Source organism: Chelon labrosus (genome assembly GCF_963514085.1).
Source record: "Chelon labrosus genome assembly, chromosome: 4".
NCBI lineage: Eukaryota > Metazoa > Chordata > Actinopteri > Mugiliformes > Mugilidae > Chelon > Chelon labrosus.
The window spans coordinates 13958834-13976968 of NC_140340.1; the positions used below are offsets into that span (position 1 = coordinate 13958834).

The window sequence follows — 18135 nt, forward strand, 5'->3', positions numbered from 1 at the left end:
TAGAGAATAATGTAATGTTCAACACTGAATCTCTAGTGGCCTTGTTTTCTTTATTTTTTTCTAAGTCTCAATTATAACCACGATGCCTCTTGTATACGACCGAAAACATTTTTATTCAAAAGGTGACACCAATTAAATCATGTCTACGGTGCATCGTATGCACCGTAGACATGATGCAGACTGGCGGTAGGAGTTTAAAAACTAGTACTGAGGCATCTTTACAATAACAAATAGATCCAGTGGGATGGGCCAGAAGAAGATTAATACATCTTTCCATGCACAGCTAGTTACTGGGTCAGCTGCAGCCAGGACGGATGAGATACAAGCTTCTCATCACTCAAACTCAAGACTAGAAACGGCTCAATGCCAGTTTGTGACACAGTTAGCCCACATTCAGTATGGAGCCTTGGCATCTAAAGTAGGGCATATAGTGTACTTTTCATACGATAACTGTCGCAAACCAACGGACCTCAAAATAGTTGCTATGTTGAGGACGGCTTTAGATTTTGTTTGAAACCAGGACCAATATCGAGAGCAGTGCGTCTTCCCGTTGAAGTGGTCTCATGTTCTCGGAATAGTCTCATGTCCAACATTAAATCTTTATTATTCCGTCTCCAATACATTTTCTAAAAGGAATATGTTGACATTTTGGGAAATAACACCTGAGAAACTGCAGTGAATTAGAAAAGTACACTACTCCGATTCACGCTAACATCAAATGCTAGTCGGGTTAGCTTAGCATAAAGATGGACAACATGTGTAAACAGCTGGCCTGCCTGGTTCTGTCAAAGTGTAACCACAAATCAACAAGCACAATTGTTAAATGATATGAGTTTTTTTAAAGGGATTATACGTGCCGTTATTTCTCTGCTAGACCTCTTAGACTGCTTGCTTTAAATTGTTCGTTGATGGATTAGATATCAAACAGGTCTTAAATGTTTACTGGGGAGCTTTGGATGCCAAGTATTGTTACGTTTAACCTTCTGCTTTAAATCATTAAGTTGTGGTAACTTAACTCGCTGCTAGCCCCAGGTAGAAAACACCAGTGTTCCTTACATTTATTTCTACCTTGGAACCCTTAGTTCCCACACATACAAAATTTTAGTGGGGGAATTTCAGTCTCCAGTTGCCGTGTTGAGAATTCACTGTGCTAAAAGTAACAGCGGCATTTACGACACAATGACTGCCATGAGAGAAGCGAGATGTTTAGATTGCATTATCGTGTCTGTTGTAGGAGATAAGACACAAAATACTTTAAACAGCTAACATTAAGGCAGCATGCGTCACATAATTTGTTGCTCCGACTGGTTGAAGTACCATCCAGTTGCATGCAGAGTATTTTATTCAGTTGAAACTGAAAATGAAATCCAAATGGTGTCTTGCCAGGCTCAGATTCTGTGTTCCCTGATCTTGCAGTTAACAAAAGTAACACAGTTCAAAACAATCATATGAACAAGGCCGAGCTCATTCTTCTGTAATTGCAGCTAAGTTTGAATCCCGCAGACGTGTTGCGTCTCTCTCTGTCATACACTGGATTTGGTGAAAATAAAGAAGAAGAGAGAAAAAAAAAAAACACAGATTCTTAGTCACCTTTGATTTATTCTGCTTGTCACTTGAAATAGTACAATATCCATGTGTTGCCCTTATTATTACAGAAACCCTCTTCCCCCCTGAGGTACAGCGGCCCAAAAAAAATCAATTTCACCTTTTAAATGCCTTTCTATTGTCAAAGGATTCCCAATACACCGAGCACAATAGGTTTATCTGTTAAGTTCAAAATGGTGTGTAAGCACAATAACCCAAACTGCTTTTCCAATTATCAGTCAAAGCAGTAATTACCGTGGACTAAGCCCACCTCAAATAATCCTTTCATAATCATTATCATAATAAAGAAAATAATCCATAGCTGATATTGACAGTTAATCGAGTTAGACCGTTTCCTAGAATCCTTATTTCCAAGAAGTGAAAAAAAAATACTTTTTTTGTTTTTTAACTGAGTAAAATGAACCTTTGTCGTATATATTTGCGAGCAGTTTCAACTAATGTGTTTGTCCTTCTCTCAAACAATTCCCAGTTTCCATAAGCAACATCTTCACACTCTCTCATTCACACATGTGTCCAGTGGGTCTATTCACTGGATATGTGTGAACAATCATTCTGTTCTTTAAGCGCATCGGTTTTCTAGTAAACTGTATGTAAATGTTTCCCTGAGAAATATCTTCTCGGTCCACATCAAATACAAGCCAACAACACATTTTCAGGAACTGTCACAATTGCTGATAAATGAAAGCAAGAGGGAAAGAAACCGTCCGGTGGTCATGGAAAGAAAAGTGAAAAAAGACTGTCAAGTCTTGCGTAACTGTGATTAAAGCACATCTGTAACAGCATTAAAACACATCAGTGATATCTTGCTAATTCTGTGCCTGAAGTCATCGTTGGAAAAAAAAAGACATGTGATAATGACTCCTCCTACATAGATTAAACGTTGTGAACTTGACAGAAAAGCCTGCTTTGCATCAGTACTTTGTATATATATATATAAAAAAGAAGCATCAACACACACGACGCCACTTCATGTTGTCATAAATTCACCGGACATTAATGGGGCTGTTGGGGAGCGGTAGAAAACTTAACTCAAAGGGGATCCGGGACCTGTCTCAGACAAAAACTCCTAAGATAGGCTCCTGTGGATTTATGCTTCGGCGGTGGTGGGAAGAACTCTCACGAACAGAGTTTTGGTGTCGAGAGATTTTACTGACGAATCAGCTGGCAGCTCTGGAAAACACAGAGGAACAAATAATTGCACAGTCTGCTTGCAATTGATTGATCGCATCAAAACGCAGGTTTTAAAATGCAGCAACTTTTTTCTTTCACTGAATGACATCATAGACACTGTTTTCCCACAAGAGAGCATGTAGGACTAATTTAAAATGTAACTCATGTTTCACACCGTACTGCATGTTGGTTATTAGACGTGACGTGTAGTTACATTTCTCGGGAGGTGCACGTCGGACTGGAAGCATAAATCAAGCTTTACTTGTCATGCAACATGTTGCCGTGCGATATTACGCCTTCTACTTATAGGAGCAGAAATCCCCCTCACCGTGTTGAAGTGACAGCAGTGCAACAGCAGAGCGTCGTCAATACCTTGGGCTAAGATATGATGTACGATATCATATTTTTCTCTTTCCAAGGATTAAAACATAATTTTCTTAAGTTGGAAACTGGCACAGGAACATTTCTTATCAGTGAAATGTTCAATAAGGAAGGCAAAAACTAATCTAATCTGATTTCCCACTCCCTGCATCCCGTAGCCTTTAGATCAGTTCAAGTCTTCTGCACGGACATCAAGTTCAATAATGACAATGGCATCTTTTCATCTTACCCTGAGTAAGGTCCTGGTCCAGGTAGAGTTTGAGACGTCTGTCGCGGAGGCCAAAAACCTTGGCGGTCTCGGAAAGCAAACCCGTGTAGTCGAGCACGTTCTGGCCCACTGGGTTCTGCAGCAGGAGGGTGCCCACCTTGCCAGCCTGGCACTCTGGAGGAATATATTGTTATTATGTTACCTTCTTTAAAGAAGTAACAAAGTAAGAAAAATCAGCTACTTAGTAAGAGTAGCTCTGCCTTTTTCTGTTGGAGAGGGTATTGGAAAAATCCTAAGCTTAGCCATGGGAAAAGAGAGGGGAATAGATCCTGGCTGAGCCTCACTGATCAATTGGTTAATGTTGGTGTGGAGAGGTAAAGTGAAAGGGGTTTAGTCGGTATGACTTAAAGGATAAAACTGAATTATAGCCAATTTCCTCCAGTACAAGAAAGCCGGAACATTAACGGTACACCGTAGGTGATGTTAGTGGTGGAAATAACAAAATCCATTTCTCTGACAGCTCCAGTTACCAGATGTCAGGATCAACCTAGAAAATGAAAGCTATATTACAGTTTAAAACTGTTGGCAAGGGTATGGTATAAAAATAAAGAAGTTACACAGCCAGAAGCCAGTTAGGTTAGCTCACCATAAAGTGCTCAATAAATGCCCAATAAAACTTTCTCTAAAAAAAAAATTCTCTATTTTGCATTTTGGTTTTTATGCGGATGTTTTAACTGGCTAGCCGTTTAATTATTTCTAGGTTTTGTGTGAAGATAATTTAAGTGGCTCTTGGCAGCAGCGTGTGTGTGCAGTAGGAAGTGGTTTTCAGACAGTCAGGAAAACAACAATGTCAAACTATTCCTTTAAAATGAGCTCCATCTAAAATATGGCATCGGGACTTAAAATAAAAGTACAAGTTCCTTAACTTTTAATGACTAAGAAATGTATATTACAGTGCCAGGGCCAGACTACACAGTCCCCAACAAACAGATTTCTTGCAGCCATAAAAAAAAAAAGCTGTGACTGTACCGTTGATTATAATAACACATTTAACACTGAGGTGGTTGATTAAAATAACAAAATAAAGCACGGGAAGCATTATGCTCCAACAGTGAGCAGGACTTGTTGTGTCTGACTTATATAGATGCGGTTTCTCACCGGCCGGCTGCGCGTTGCAGAGCAACAGGTTCACGTAAGGACAAAGGAGGGCGTCGGTGGTGGGGACGGGGCCGAGGGAGGATGAGCCTGAAGTCACTGACAAAGTTTTGCCGCTCAGAGCCCGAAGGTCTGTTTTACTGGTCAGCTCTGGAATAAAACACAGAACAGGCACGAGAGCAAACAGAGGAGTTATCAGTTCATGATTACCTGGGTTACTGTGAAGCCTCTAAAGTGGCAATGTTGGATAAGAAAACCATACTAGTATAAAACCATAAATAATTTCATACTTCTGATTTAACTTTCAGCATGAGACGACAAAAAAAATATAAATATTATTGTCATTTAATAATGATTCATTAGTCTCATTAAATCAAATATAAATAGCAGCATTTGTGTCTTTGTGCGCAGCCAAAAACCGTTCTCACCAGTCCCGCCGTTGAAGAATTTGAGCTGAGTATCATTGGTTCCAAAGATGGTGCTGCAGACTCTCTTCAGCTTGTCGAAGTCGAATCGGTTATCCCCTTTGGGATTCTCCAACAGCACAACTCCCTCTGAAGAAGGAAACCAGTCAAACAGGATGACTAACTTAGACAAACAGTTCATAAAGTGAATCACAGGTAAGACGAGAAGGCAGAGTTCATGCTGTAGGAGCAAGGGCACGAAAGGTTACGTTGAATATTTTAGAAAGATTGTGTTGTACGCATGTCATATCTCAGCCATCTGCAAGGAAGACTTTGCTCTGCGTAGTTATACAAGGTTTTACTGAATCATTCTGGCTGGGGGAAGAAAGAAAAAAAAAAAAAACAGGTTCTTCATGTGTTACCTTGTTCTTTGTTGTTGACCTTCACCTTGACGTTGACGTATGAGCAAGCTGGTCCATTCAAAGGAGCCCAAACAGCAGAGGATCCTTTTACTATGGTTAACTGCAAGTCTGAGTCCTTCAACTGCAACGTAAGTGAATTATGAATTATAACATGACAGTTGTGACAAATAAATCTGAAGAGCAGCTGTGGTTTCATTGATATTTTGAAGCTGCAGAACACGAAAAGACACCCGTTAAGCTGAGGTCATAATACAAAAAAAAACAGCAACCTGAGTCTTTTCCTCTATGATGATGCTGGCAGTCTTTGGCACAGGGAAGGGCAGAAGTGGAGCCTTGGTGGTAGCCAGAATAAACTCAGTGTGAGCCTGGATGACAGAGTGCAAGTACTCCCCCTCTGGCTGGCAGCGGTAGTACACCGTTATCTCATCAGATGGCACCAGATGCCCCTAAGACGAGAGATTCAGAGATAGGGAGAGTGCTTTATTTAAATAAACAACAAGTGCAGCGTTAAAAAGGGAAGGAAAATGTTTTCTGTGCTGAAGGGAAGATTTCACGAGCCATTCGATACATGAGTGAATATACTAAAAGAAAAACAAATGATAAGAAACACAACTCAAGTAACCCCCTTTCAAAGCTCCTTTTTTCTATTTTATAAGTTAACGACATCTGGAAGAAACAATCACCTAAAAGGTGGGCGGTTCAAAAATGGAGAAAAAAAAAAAAAAAGAAGGACGGACTAAAAAACAGACGGTCGGGATTAAAAAGAAGAAAACAGTATAGGTACAAATAAAGGCTAAAGGGAACAAGCTAGATGAAAGCCCGTCTATTTTGGTTACGTGCGCTCCCAGCTTCCACTAACCTTGGCACATTCAAACACATTGATCTCATCCCAATCTGCAGCCTGCAGATGTGAACATGTGTGCACGGCCCAACACACACACACACACACTGACAGTGCAGCCTGCGCACACACTGACCCCACTTGCAGTATGTAGCTCAAGGGCAGAGGAACAACGGTAGATGGATAGAGAGGAGCAGTCAATCAATGGAGGGAGGTTTATAGGCTTTTCCAAGTCAAGGTACTGACCCTACTTGGGGCTTGTACAGTATGTGTGTGTGTGTGTGTGTGTGTGTGTGTGTGTGTGTGTGTGTGTGTGTGTGTGTGTGAGAATGTGAGATAAAGCTACACAGATCTCCAGTTGGTGAGAGGCACATAAAAAAAAAAGATGTTGTTGACCCATGTTTCTCATCTCTCTATCCCACGCAAACAGTGCTCACACGTGAACACCCACAAACTACTAGCAAACATGTACAAAAATTAATTCCCATCCACAGGGTGGAAAATTCCTGACAGATCTCACTTTGAAATAACTGGAGGAATTTAGCCTGGCCGGGAGCCAGCGCACACCACTGCTATAGGGGGACGGAAAAAACTGTTTGTTGCTTGTGAAAACAAGGGGCTGTTGGCTAATCCGTCTTTACTCCCCAGACCACTTCAAAGCTCCAACATTAGAATCTGAAAGGGGCCAGACTGTAATTAAGCTTCCATTAAGCCTGCCTTATGATGGAGAAACCTCTAACTGTGACGCTGCAGTGGAAAGATTTCAAAACTGCCCTGACAATAGCATGGGACATAAAGAGGAAGGGGGGAGGACGGGGTGATCAAAGGGAGACAAATATAACAAAAAAAATACATAGAAGTTTCTGGGTCTATATTGTAGGGCTGTGCTACCAATCAGCTGATAAAATTAATTAAAATTGGAGTTGGGTGGAGGGCTGCCGTCTAGCATATGAAGGCAGTGGTGTGTGTGTGTGTGTGTGTGTGTGGTAAATGAACGGGAAAGTTCTGAGTGTTTGAGGTTCAAGAAGACTGGAAACAAAAGTAACGCTGTTCAAAGAGGCCAAACAAGGGAAAAGTTAAAAATAAAACTCCTCACACTGCCTCTGTGGCATGTTTAGCTCACCATGAAACAGTCCTGACTACGTGCACTGGCTGTTTCAGCTACGTCAGATTCTACTTATTAGACACTGGTTTGTAATATTCGGTAGCGACGTGTTATGTGTCACTCGTTTCCAGAGCTACCCGTGCTCCTGAAATAATTGCCCCACCTTCTTGCGTAGTTTTTGAATGCGGTTGATGACCTCTCTGGCAACGCCTTCATCCTTCATGGACTGGTCCGGGGAGACATCCAACAGCACCAGGACCTAAAAGAGGCAAGAAGAGGACAGAGATTAAGATTTAACTAATCATATAATTGATAAAGAGAACTGTTCAGATTTGACAAGAATGGTTGACTCAGGTCTACAGGACTTTTTCAAAGAGTCCTTGTCCAAACTGACAGTCTACATAAATTAAACTGACTTGTTTTGATTCCATTTTCATTGTATTAAGGTACAGACACGCCAAACAGTCGTCTAACTACCACCCTCAAAGGAGACCGATGACAGCATTGCCTCATGTTGCCTGAACACATGGAGCTTACGGCCTCCTGGCAAATACGGTCAGCACCTGCATGAAAGGAAATAACTTTTCATACCAGCAAGAGGCAGTCGTCTCCGCATTTAAAGGGGAAAACAGAAGAGCTGCCATTGGCTTGGAAGTTGGGAAGAGCTACAAATCATCATAAAGAGCTGATCAGATTGATCAGCTGGTCTACAGTTTATTCATTCTACATAATCATATTGAGAAAATATTTCTGTATTTGAATTTTCCAAAGAGATAATTCTGGTCGTTTAAGCTGATCAGCCAATCAGGGTCCAACTAGTGCCAAAACTAGGTCCACCGACTCTCACTAATGGCCAAACACCAACAAACAGCCGACCGTCAGCTTGGTGCGTTGCAGCGCTTCAAGTCAGCACACGATGTTTGCGTCTAATCACGCACAGCCCACAATTACGACAATAAGAATAGCAGCAGAGACGGTCCGAATTTCACATGACGTTAAGATCTTGAGGTGTTCGTCATCGTCTGATATCACGAGTTTACTTTAGCAACAAAACCAGCTTCAGACCAGTCGAGCAAATGTTTGATCGGAAAAGGATATCACTCAAAGACAAGAGCAACCAAGAGCAATAAAACCGTGAGCCGAACATTAATAACGTGAAAACTGTAATAAAAACAAGCACAGACTATGACAATACCGCAGTCTGAGTCACTTAAATGAGAGTTGTGTTGTGTAGGGCTGACACTTCACCACGGGAAGGAGGAGGTAAAGAGATAACAGGGTGAAAAATACACTGAGGCAACAGAGAAACGGAGTATGATAGAGAACAGAGCGACGGACAGATGGAAGCAGGAGAGTCAGCGAGAGGAGAGCGAGTGAGTTACAGAAAGAATTAAAAAGCCAGCTCAGTAAACTGGTATTAAGGTGCAGCCGTGTGGTGTGTGCACGGTTGGAGGAGCACTGATTAGAGAGGGCCTGTGGGAAACGCATACATGCTGGTTTCCACTTAGCCGTGAAATGATTTCATACATCACGCTCACAGTAAAGACGCATAAATGCATTTACAGTATAAGGCAGCTTGGTGCAGCAGCAGCAGCAGAGGTAGAGGTATATTTGTACTGTTAGATCCAGTTACATTACAGTTTGCAGTTCAACCTACAAAACAACAGCAGACGATCTAGCAGTCAAAGAAAGGAAGGCACGCGTCTGTGTCTTTATACCTTTGTGTTATGTGTTAACAAGTGACTGAAATTATGCAGAGTGGTTCATCAAATGACTCTAACTCTGTCTCTAATTAGACTACCTGAAGATTTAACAGGGAAGCTATGTTTTTCCAAACTTTTTCTTCTCTTCCATGAAGGGTTGAAAGGCTTTAATTTCCTCTCTAAACTATCAAATACTGAATTCATGGGGTTTAAATACTGAGCGTACCTGCGAGTCAGAGTGCGCTTCGTACTGTGCAGCCGAGCCGGAGCTCTGATCGAACGTGTACATCAGCCTCAGGTCATCCTCGTGAAGCTCATGGCCGTCCACCACGATGGATCCTTCAAATGAAAAATGAATACAGACAGTTACTGCCAGAAAACTAAAGATGAACACAGTTATATAAGAAGTATAAAATGACATTTAGCTCTTCACAGAAAGAGCGTTTCAATAAAATAAATATGATGTTTATACATAACTCAAGGCCATGGAACTATAGTCTAACAATCTATTCTCCATTCAGTCAATAAGCCTTTAGCAGTATGTGCTATAATAAATGTATTCTAAAGTAAACAGTAACTACACCTGCGGCATTAAAATGATTCAGACCATAATATATTCCTCATAAAAGTTTCCAACCACTTTTCTCACTACATAGTTATTATCCCTAGAAAATTCACAGAAAAAAAATGACGCTTAAAACAAACAGCTGCCGTATGGTTGCAGAAGCTTAAAGACTACGACGGTGATGAGAAAAAGGATCAACTAAATGTGGATTAAAAGGCCTCATGGTTACTGATACCTGTTATGATTTAATCAATGCCGGCTGCAGACCTCAGTGAAAATGTGACGATAAACAATTTAGTTCCTCATTATCCTGCTAATTACACTTAAGAAATTGCCAACTGACTGTGTGAAATTGGTCTTTATGCGGCAGGGTTCATCTCTCGAGAATCCTTCTAGAAAAGGCTTCAATTACACTTACATATTTGCTTGTATTCTTTCAAGCCGCATCCACTCTAACTAGAGCTTTAAAACAATACACCAAACTCAATCTGCTCCAGTTCATATCTCCATTTCGCCACTGGCCGCAATTACCCACGTCTGTGTTCTGACTAAAAACCATGACCGTGTATCTCCTTGTCCTCTTCACTTCTCCACACCCAGAGGCTGGGTGAAACAGTCACTCCGTTTCTCTCTAATCCGAGATTTCCACGCTTTGATTTCCCGTGCCCCGCCCCGTCTCTGTGCTGTTTTCCGTTCACTTTTAACATTTTTTGTTCTTCTGTCTCGACAACATAATGGGATCAAAGGTATAGTAAGGAATAATGGCCATGAACTTTCAGTTTCTAATCAAATTTCCACCCTGCTATTTTAAACTGGTACAAGGATTTATGGAGACACAGACTCTGTTAGTGAGAACTTTTCCAGGGACGGACTCATTCATAAAGAGAAAAGTCATGTTCGGTTAATAGACTAATCTCTGTGTAGGAACCTGTGGTCCTCTCAATTCTTCCCCTCTCTGGAATTTAAATTTACGGAGTTGTTTTGCAGAAGAACTCTCCTAACAGATCAACCTTTTTCACCTCAGCCATAAAGGTGCCATGTCCGAACGTGGTACAGGCCCGCGCTATCGGACCTCCCTGATGCTCTGGACGTCATCTGAGCCACAAGGGGACAGATTTACAGTTCTCTGGAATTTCACACCCTCTTTCTTCTTCTAATCTTCCTCTTTTCACTTGAGGAGACATCAATACGATCCCAGGAATTAAAGGGGGATCTTAATGAAAGACTCACCTTTTTGGATTCGAAGGACAAAGTCTAGAAGCCTTAATGTGATGTTCAATTATGTTTTAAACTTGTGATGTACTAATTTTCTTTTTCAGAGACGAATGCAAACATACCATTTTAACAGGTTTTGCCCCCCCTCTCTTGGAATGACCAAGAGAGCGAAACACTGATAAGCCGGTCGTAAATAACTTTCTTTCCCCAGAACCAGACTCTGATATGCATTTTCCTCTGAAAAGCACCTAAGTTTTATAATATGACTATCGAAAATGTAATAACCTGGTAAGTTATATATTATTGTTCAGGAAGTGCTTACGATCACAATGAGACGATTTTGATCATTGTACGATAATGCTAGCCCAAATTCACATAATTTGTCACAGTAAGGATGGATCAACATTGCCATCAAGTGGCTATCTTTAAAAGTATTTTCTCTCTTTTAATCAATTGTTGAAGTTAAATAATGTTGAACCTTAGATATGTTCTTATACTAATAGTAGCTATTAGTTGAAATCATAACTGTTGGAATTGTTATTTTAGAAACCCCGACCCTTTATTAGCAAAATGTCAATGTAAAGAGAACTTGAGTTTATTAATTTATTGATGCTTTTGAGTTACTTTGATGTGGTCATTCTGATACGTCATCTTGTCATGTTGTAATGTTGAGTGTTGTCGCATACGGAAAACATTGCTAACGAGTCATGATGAGTGATGGAATGATTAAATTTAGTAATATAAAATAGGTTAAGAAGATCAGGCAATAAGACACCTCAAGACAAAGGAGAAGGCGTTCTCTTCTCTTTCCGCGTGAAGATTCTGGAAACCCGATCCAAAACACGCCCTGAATAATTAACTCATAAAACCAGAGAGACGCTCCCATTTCTCCGCACTTTTAGGACTTTTATACTTTCGCTCTTTCGCCGCACTTTCAACTCTCCACTTTCCATTCACGTTTTACTTTTATTTTAGTCTTCTTCTTTACGTACTTAGTCACGTTTATACTTAGTAACTTTAAGAACAACTTGAATATTGACAATACGGTCCTTTTCAAGCTCTGTTTGTTTCTCGTCGGATGTTTTTCCCGACGTACGATTTTTATAGTGACTTAAATATTTTTCTAGCTTTATTCATTTTTATACTCTACGAACCGAAGTACTAACCAACATCGTTTATAAGTTAGCCAGCGTAGTCAGCTGGGATATCAGAGAAAGACCCAATCTCTTCGACGGATCAAGAAATCAAGAAGCTGTTGCCATAGCAACGACATCAAGAAGACGTGACGATCCAGTTTCTTTCTTCAAACACAAAGACATTGCCAAGTGTCATCTGCCTTTGACTGAACACCTACAACGCTCTCAAGCAAAGCTGGGTGTTGGAGTTGCAGACCAAGCAACGAGTCCTATCTACCGGTCCCAGAGAGACCTGCATCAGCTGTGCCGCTTCGTCACCACCTCGTCACACCGACGCTCCGCCATCACCGACGCCGAGAAGACTCTACAAAAGTAGGCTTAATCGTTCCTACCGCTTAAGACAAAGAGTTGGTGTCACTACTTTGAAACTCCCTACTAACATCTTTTAGAGAAGATTGATTAGAGTAGATATCAAATCTATTCCCTTTAGTTTAGGACTTAAACATCTCCATCTCTCACCATCGCTCCAGAAATTAACTATTTCATACCTTATTATATTCGTTCATTTGATTACACTCCTATATTCTATTAGTCCCTCATTTATTCATAGTTGTCACTTTATTAAATAAATATTTGTACACACTTAAGAAGTTGTTTGTGATGTTATTTTACGGCAGAGAATGACTGGTACAAATTGTAGTAAAGGATTCACTCCTTCAGATATGCAAATTATTGAACTGAGACTGATAAATTGATTTAAACCGTGTTCTTCCTACGATAACAGGAGGTGGTGCCCTAACGAGACATTTAAAAGGTGTAGACTACCCTACATTATTAATGGTGCCCCGTGTGAGGCTACGTATACCTGATTTCTCTGCAGTAATTTCATATTACAGACAAAACTTAACTCTGATAATTAATTAAGAGTTAATGCCGTTCTTATGTCCGCTGAGCGATCCAACATCGCTGCTTGTTCGCTGTGCTTCGGTTGTGTATGAGCTTTCTTTATTGAGTCACTACCTTACGTTAAACGTGTAAAAGAAACCTTGCAAGGATAAAATTGAGCAATATTTAATGAAACAACGTCGCCGTACGTTATGTCTGAGTCGAGTCGCTGCGAGTTTCCAGGACTCTGAACTGTTTGCATGCTAGAGTGTTGTAAGCACGCTCTCTTTAAAAGGCCTGTTGGTGGATTATCAGTTGTTGCGAAGTTCCAAAACTGATCAACGTCGCCCTGAATATTAGTCCACTTTGCTGCGAGGTTCCAGAAAGTTTGACATATTCAGACCCTCTTGTGTTTTCTGGTTAGATTAGCTACCTAACCCAAAACAGCTGTTTTAAAGACAGTGAAAGAGGCCGTATTTTCCCCTCTTAAGTGATGAGACGGGTTGTTGCTGTGGTAACGAAATTCTTACCACACGCGTATTTGTGAAAACAGGAGTAGATAACTCCTAAGTTGTGCTCGTAAACGAGCTGAATTAACCTTGTGCTTGTTGTCTGTCCAGGTGAGCTGGAAAAATTATTTTTGTGTTGAAACTTTAAAGGAGGCCGCCGTGCCCTAGAGTTTCTCTTGTGTGAAAAGTGGATTTCTCGCTGCTGAGAAATTAACCCTGTCGTGCCCAAACTGACACTGAATCAGATTCTGTTTGAACAGGGCGGTCTTTCAGTGGGCGGAGCTAGAAACGCCCCCTCGTGACGCATAAGACGTAACTTCCCTACATTTGTAGACGTAACTTCCCTACATCTGTAGAGTAAAATAAACGACACCGCCTCTGGTGGTTGATTCGACTAATTGCATTCGACTTGCAAACATGGAAGGTCTGAGCTTGTAGAGACAGAGCCTAAAGTAACTCACTCTATCACTATTGAACTAGTGGTTTTGTTAAAACTAAAACTTATACCTAAACTTCCTTGAGATATACTATTAATCCAATTTACTAAACTAAGTTTGTTTGATTACATGTTTGAAGATATATAAAGTATCAATATTATTTGGAAATTGTTAACAAAACACATTATATGCTTCTGTGTTTACAGATTCTCATAAAGGCTAAAGCCACTGTGTGTCAACATACACACAGGCTATTGAAATTTAATTTGAAATTAAATCAAGATTTAATTACTTAATCTATTCTATCATAAAGAAAAAAAACTTATTAATCAAAAAGTAAACTTTTCTAATTTTCTTAAAATTTGTCATTTGAGTCCTTTTTAATTTTCCATGTTCCTCAACCTAGTACCACATTAGGTTAGCATAGCATAATTAAATTACCACAACTGAAAATGGAGGACCCAACCGAATCCTTTCCCTCCAGTTTAGGAAATCCCTCCGAGAGCCTAGATTCAGCATTGATCAATCTGACTGGTGAATTGATGCCTGGATATGTAAATCAGATCCAAGAAACAAATCCCTCTGATCTAGAAGAAATAATGTCTGTGCTCGTGTGCGAAGCTTTAACTGAAAAACTTAAAGATAAAGAGCTAACTAAAATGTTAGGAAGCATGGCTATTGTCATGGCAGCGCAACTTAAACAGTCAGCAAAGTTGTTGGAACAAAGCCAAACTAAAATTAGGGCCCAGCAACAAGATAATAAAGCCCTCAAAAGACAACTTGATGAGACTAAACAGTCTTTAACTGCGGCAAAGGTACGCAACGACGACTTAGAGTCTCAATGTAACACCAAAAGGGGGGTAGATAATAAATCGTCGGACGACGAAGGCACAGAGTTTGAAAGTAGGAATACTAGACTCAAACAAATCCTCCAACACCGCGAGCAGGAGCTAGCGGAAACAAAAGATCAGCTTCAAGAGTTGAGCAAACTTCTCATCCATTCTGACAATTGTTTTAAAGACGCACTAAATGAAATAAAAGACCTGAAGATTAAACTCAAAGTTCACGACCGAGCTAGAGAATTTGAGAAAAATCGCTTCCTCCACTTGAAGCAAGAACTACAAGAGGTCCGGGACAATGCTAGAGAATCCCGACAACAACAAGCAAGGACAGAATCAGAGCTGGAAGAGGTTAAAAGAGAGTTAGAATACTCCCTTGAGTTAGGCCTACACCAAGGAGAAGCTTTGGGTGCAACACAACACAGGAACACTCAGGCAGACCGTCCCCCTCCTCATCCTCCGCCGCCCCCAGCTCTCAACCTTCACACTCGGGTTGGCGCAGCTATACCTGACCGGTTTAGGGAGACCTTGTCCCCTAAACCTCACTCATCTTTGGACACTTATCATTCACAAGGTCCTTCTGACAGAGACCTAGATAAGATCGCCCGCAACATAACTCACTTTGAGCCCAAAGCCGGTGGAACTCATGACACTGACGCTTACCTAAAGGACATAGAGTTCTACTTGAGGAAATTCCCAAATGCTACAACTGATGACAGGATCTACCTAATCAAGGTAACCTCAAATCATCGAGTTAGCAGATTCATCGAGCGACAACCTCACCATATCAAGGAAAGATATGAAAGCCTCTGCAAGGTATTGAAGGAGGAATTCTCTGGCTACACGCCACAGACAGGTCTAGCAGCTGCTCTAGCTGTCAAACAAGGAAGACAAGAATCTCCCCACGAATACTATCAGCGGCTCCACGAAGCCTATTTTGGTTCCAGAAACGATATACAGATGGAAGAAGAAATGCACTTCAAATCTCTGTTTGTGCAAAACCTCCATCCCTCAACTAGCCATCACCTCGGAGTCATGGCATGTCCAAAAACCCTCACTAGTCGCCAACTGCGCGAACTAGCCGTGAAAGGGTTTGCAAAACAAAAAGAAACCATGGGGAAATCATCAGAACCCCACATCCTGAGTATCAACACCAGGTCAATTCCCTTGGAGTTAGAAGGAGCTCCGAAGAGAGCACCTTCGCAGCCCATCCCGAATCCTGCTGAACCATGTCAACCTGTCACCAGGCCATATCCTTCCTTTCAACAAAAGAAGCAAGGCCGCTGGCATTCACAGTCACCCTGGTCTGACAAAGGTCAGAACCAACCACGCTGTGAGAGAAATCGGAAGCCTCCTGATTTCCGCCGAGACAGGCCCCCACCTAACCGGTGGAAGGACCGCCAACCTCGTGCTAATAGAAGACATGATCCACGTGACTTTCGAAACACTCCCTTTAGGGACCAGCAACATCATGATCAGAGCTCCTCTGATGAGGAAGCAACAGATCAGAACAGGCGAACTAGCCAACAAAAGAGAAACAGCACTCACGTTAAGTATAATCAATCAGGTCTGACCAAGAAAGATCTTGAAACCATCAGGCAAATGATTGAAAATATATTCAAGAAAGAAAAGAAAGTCGACGTCTTTTCTGTAGCTTCAGCAAATCCAAAACCTTCTCCTCCGAAGAATCCATACGACCAACCAAACGTTGTTGTGGAAGAAGTCTACTTGGGCCCCGAAGAAACTGAGCAGGTGCTGCCTCAGACTCAGGCCCCAACACTCTCAACCAGTGCGCATGAACAATCAGACGCAGGGAGAGAGAAAACAACCCCTCCTAGTGCAGTTCTGGTAGTCCAGTCGGACTCAAAAGAAGAACCATTCAAGGAGGACTCTTTGATCACTCAAGGTGAGCCACCTTTCCAACAGTTCTTGTGCCACCTCACAGAAAAAGGAATTGCTCGAAAATTCTACTTGCCTACTACACTTGAAAACGAGCTTGAACATGAAGCACTCCTTGACACTGGTGCAGATATCACTTTGATGTCATCAACACTTTTCAACAAGTTGCAAATGGTGACAAACCAATCCAACAAGAACTTGAAATTGCAGAGCTGCTTTCTTGACACTCAACCATATTCTTCCACAAGCACCGTCTTGAAGGCCATGGCAGTGATTCGCTTCACTATAGGACCAATGAGCCTTATCCACCCCGTGTATGTGTCTCCCCTTGACACCATTCCTCTTTTAATCGGTAAAGACCTCCTTAACCGGTTTGAACCACTGATTGACTTCAAGCGTTTGAAGATCTGGGCACAGGTCCGTCGACCTCTGCCTATTTCTCTTTCCCATGCCACTGCAGCTCAGTGCTACACCCTTGAGACAAGGACCTTGACAAGTGACAACCTACCTGACACGATACAATCAACCAATGTTGATGAAGTGTCAGAAGAAACTAATAACATCCAGCCACCACCCTTGTGGCCCAAAGAAGAACTTCTGTCTGAACAAGACACTTTCTTGTGCACGTTGACCAGTTCTCCTAAGGCATACAACTACTGCCCTCAGGTAGTAAAAGGCATCAAACTTGAAGATGCTGATGTCAACGATGTGATCTTGACCCCCTGGACTGATAAATCAGCCATCAGCCGAGAGCCGTATAAGTCCTTGTCACGGACAAATCCAAATCTTCCGTTTGTGAAGAAATCTTTCCGCTTCCCTTTAGATCCCACACCTCAGGCGATAGCGACCGCCGACGGGATCTGCACCTTAAAGGTGGTATGGAACCACAGGGAGCCGAATCATCTTTTTCTGGTCATTCCTGACCTACCACACTCTGTCCACATTGGCAGTGATGTACTTGTCAGACTTACTGCTCAGATGGACATGATCAAACACATTCCATGGTCTCAGACAGGAGTACGAGGTGAAACCACCCTTCCTGACCATGATGGCATGAAATCAGGAAAAACAATTCCTGAGGCGAGCCAGGTGGCCAACGAACGCCACCCGCACATACCTGCTAAAACAAAGGACGTATCTATACGCTTCAACAGAAGACCGTTCAAAAACAAAGAGCTCAATGACTTGCCAGATACTTTGGCCAAAACAGGTGCCCCTGACGGGTATCCCTGGATACTTGACACTGAATGTTTTCCCCACCCTCCCACCCCAGTTGTCTCTGCTCCTCGAATCATCAAGGGCCTTCTTGTCCATGTCTCTGACGCACTCACTTCTCCTGAGTTCGTGGTGCCTCAGAGCCACAGGGGGGTAACGCCAATGCATGCCCTTGACTCTCCATGCGCAGGCCACAAAAGAATCAGAGCAACCCCACACAGAGTGACAGGGTTCTCACTTTTTGAAATGACAACTGATAGACAGATGATGCTTCCACGGCACCTGCTCTACCAGCCAGACGAGGCCAACATTGCAACGGCATATACAACCCACCAGTATATGACCGACCTAAATGCTCATCCCAAAGCCACCTTCGCCTTTGCCCAGAAAAACTTGGACAAGAGCGCAGAAGGACACAAGGCCTGTTACAACCAAAAAGCG

At 41.9% G+C, this 18135-nt stretch overlaps 1 protein-coding gene across 1 annotated transcript in view; it reads right to left on the reverse strand.

The window, feature by feature from the left end:
• Positions 1 to 1302: 1302 nt before the first annotated feature.
• iars1 (isoleucyl-tRNA synthetase 1) overlaps positions 1303 to 18135 on the reverse strand; it is a 70228-nt gene continuing 53395 nt past the window's right edge. The window contains exons 27-34 of the mRNA XM_084543738.1: positions 9221 to 9333; positions 7455 to 7550; positions 5615 to 5791; positions 5346 to 5466; positions 4948 to 5073; positions 4523 to 4669; positions 3386 to 3538; positions 1303 to 2775 (exon numbers count right to left, since the gene is read on the reverse strand). Coding sequence (XP_084399864.1) covers positions 2693 to 2775; positions 3386 to 3538; positions 4523 to 4669; positions 4948 to 5073; positions 5346 to 5466; positions 5615 to 5791; positions 7455 to 7550; positions 9221 to 9333 — 1016 coding nt within the window. The 3' untranslated portion in view covers positions 1303 to 2692. The remainder of the gene's footprint in view (positions 2776 to 3385; positions 3539 to 4522; positions 4670 to 4947; positions 5074 to 5345; positions 5467 to 5614; positions 5792 to 7454; positions 7551 to 9220; positions 9334 to 18135) is intronic.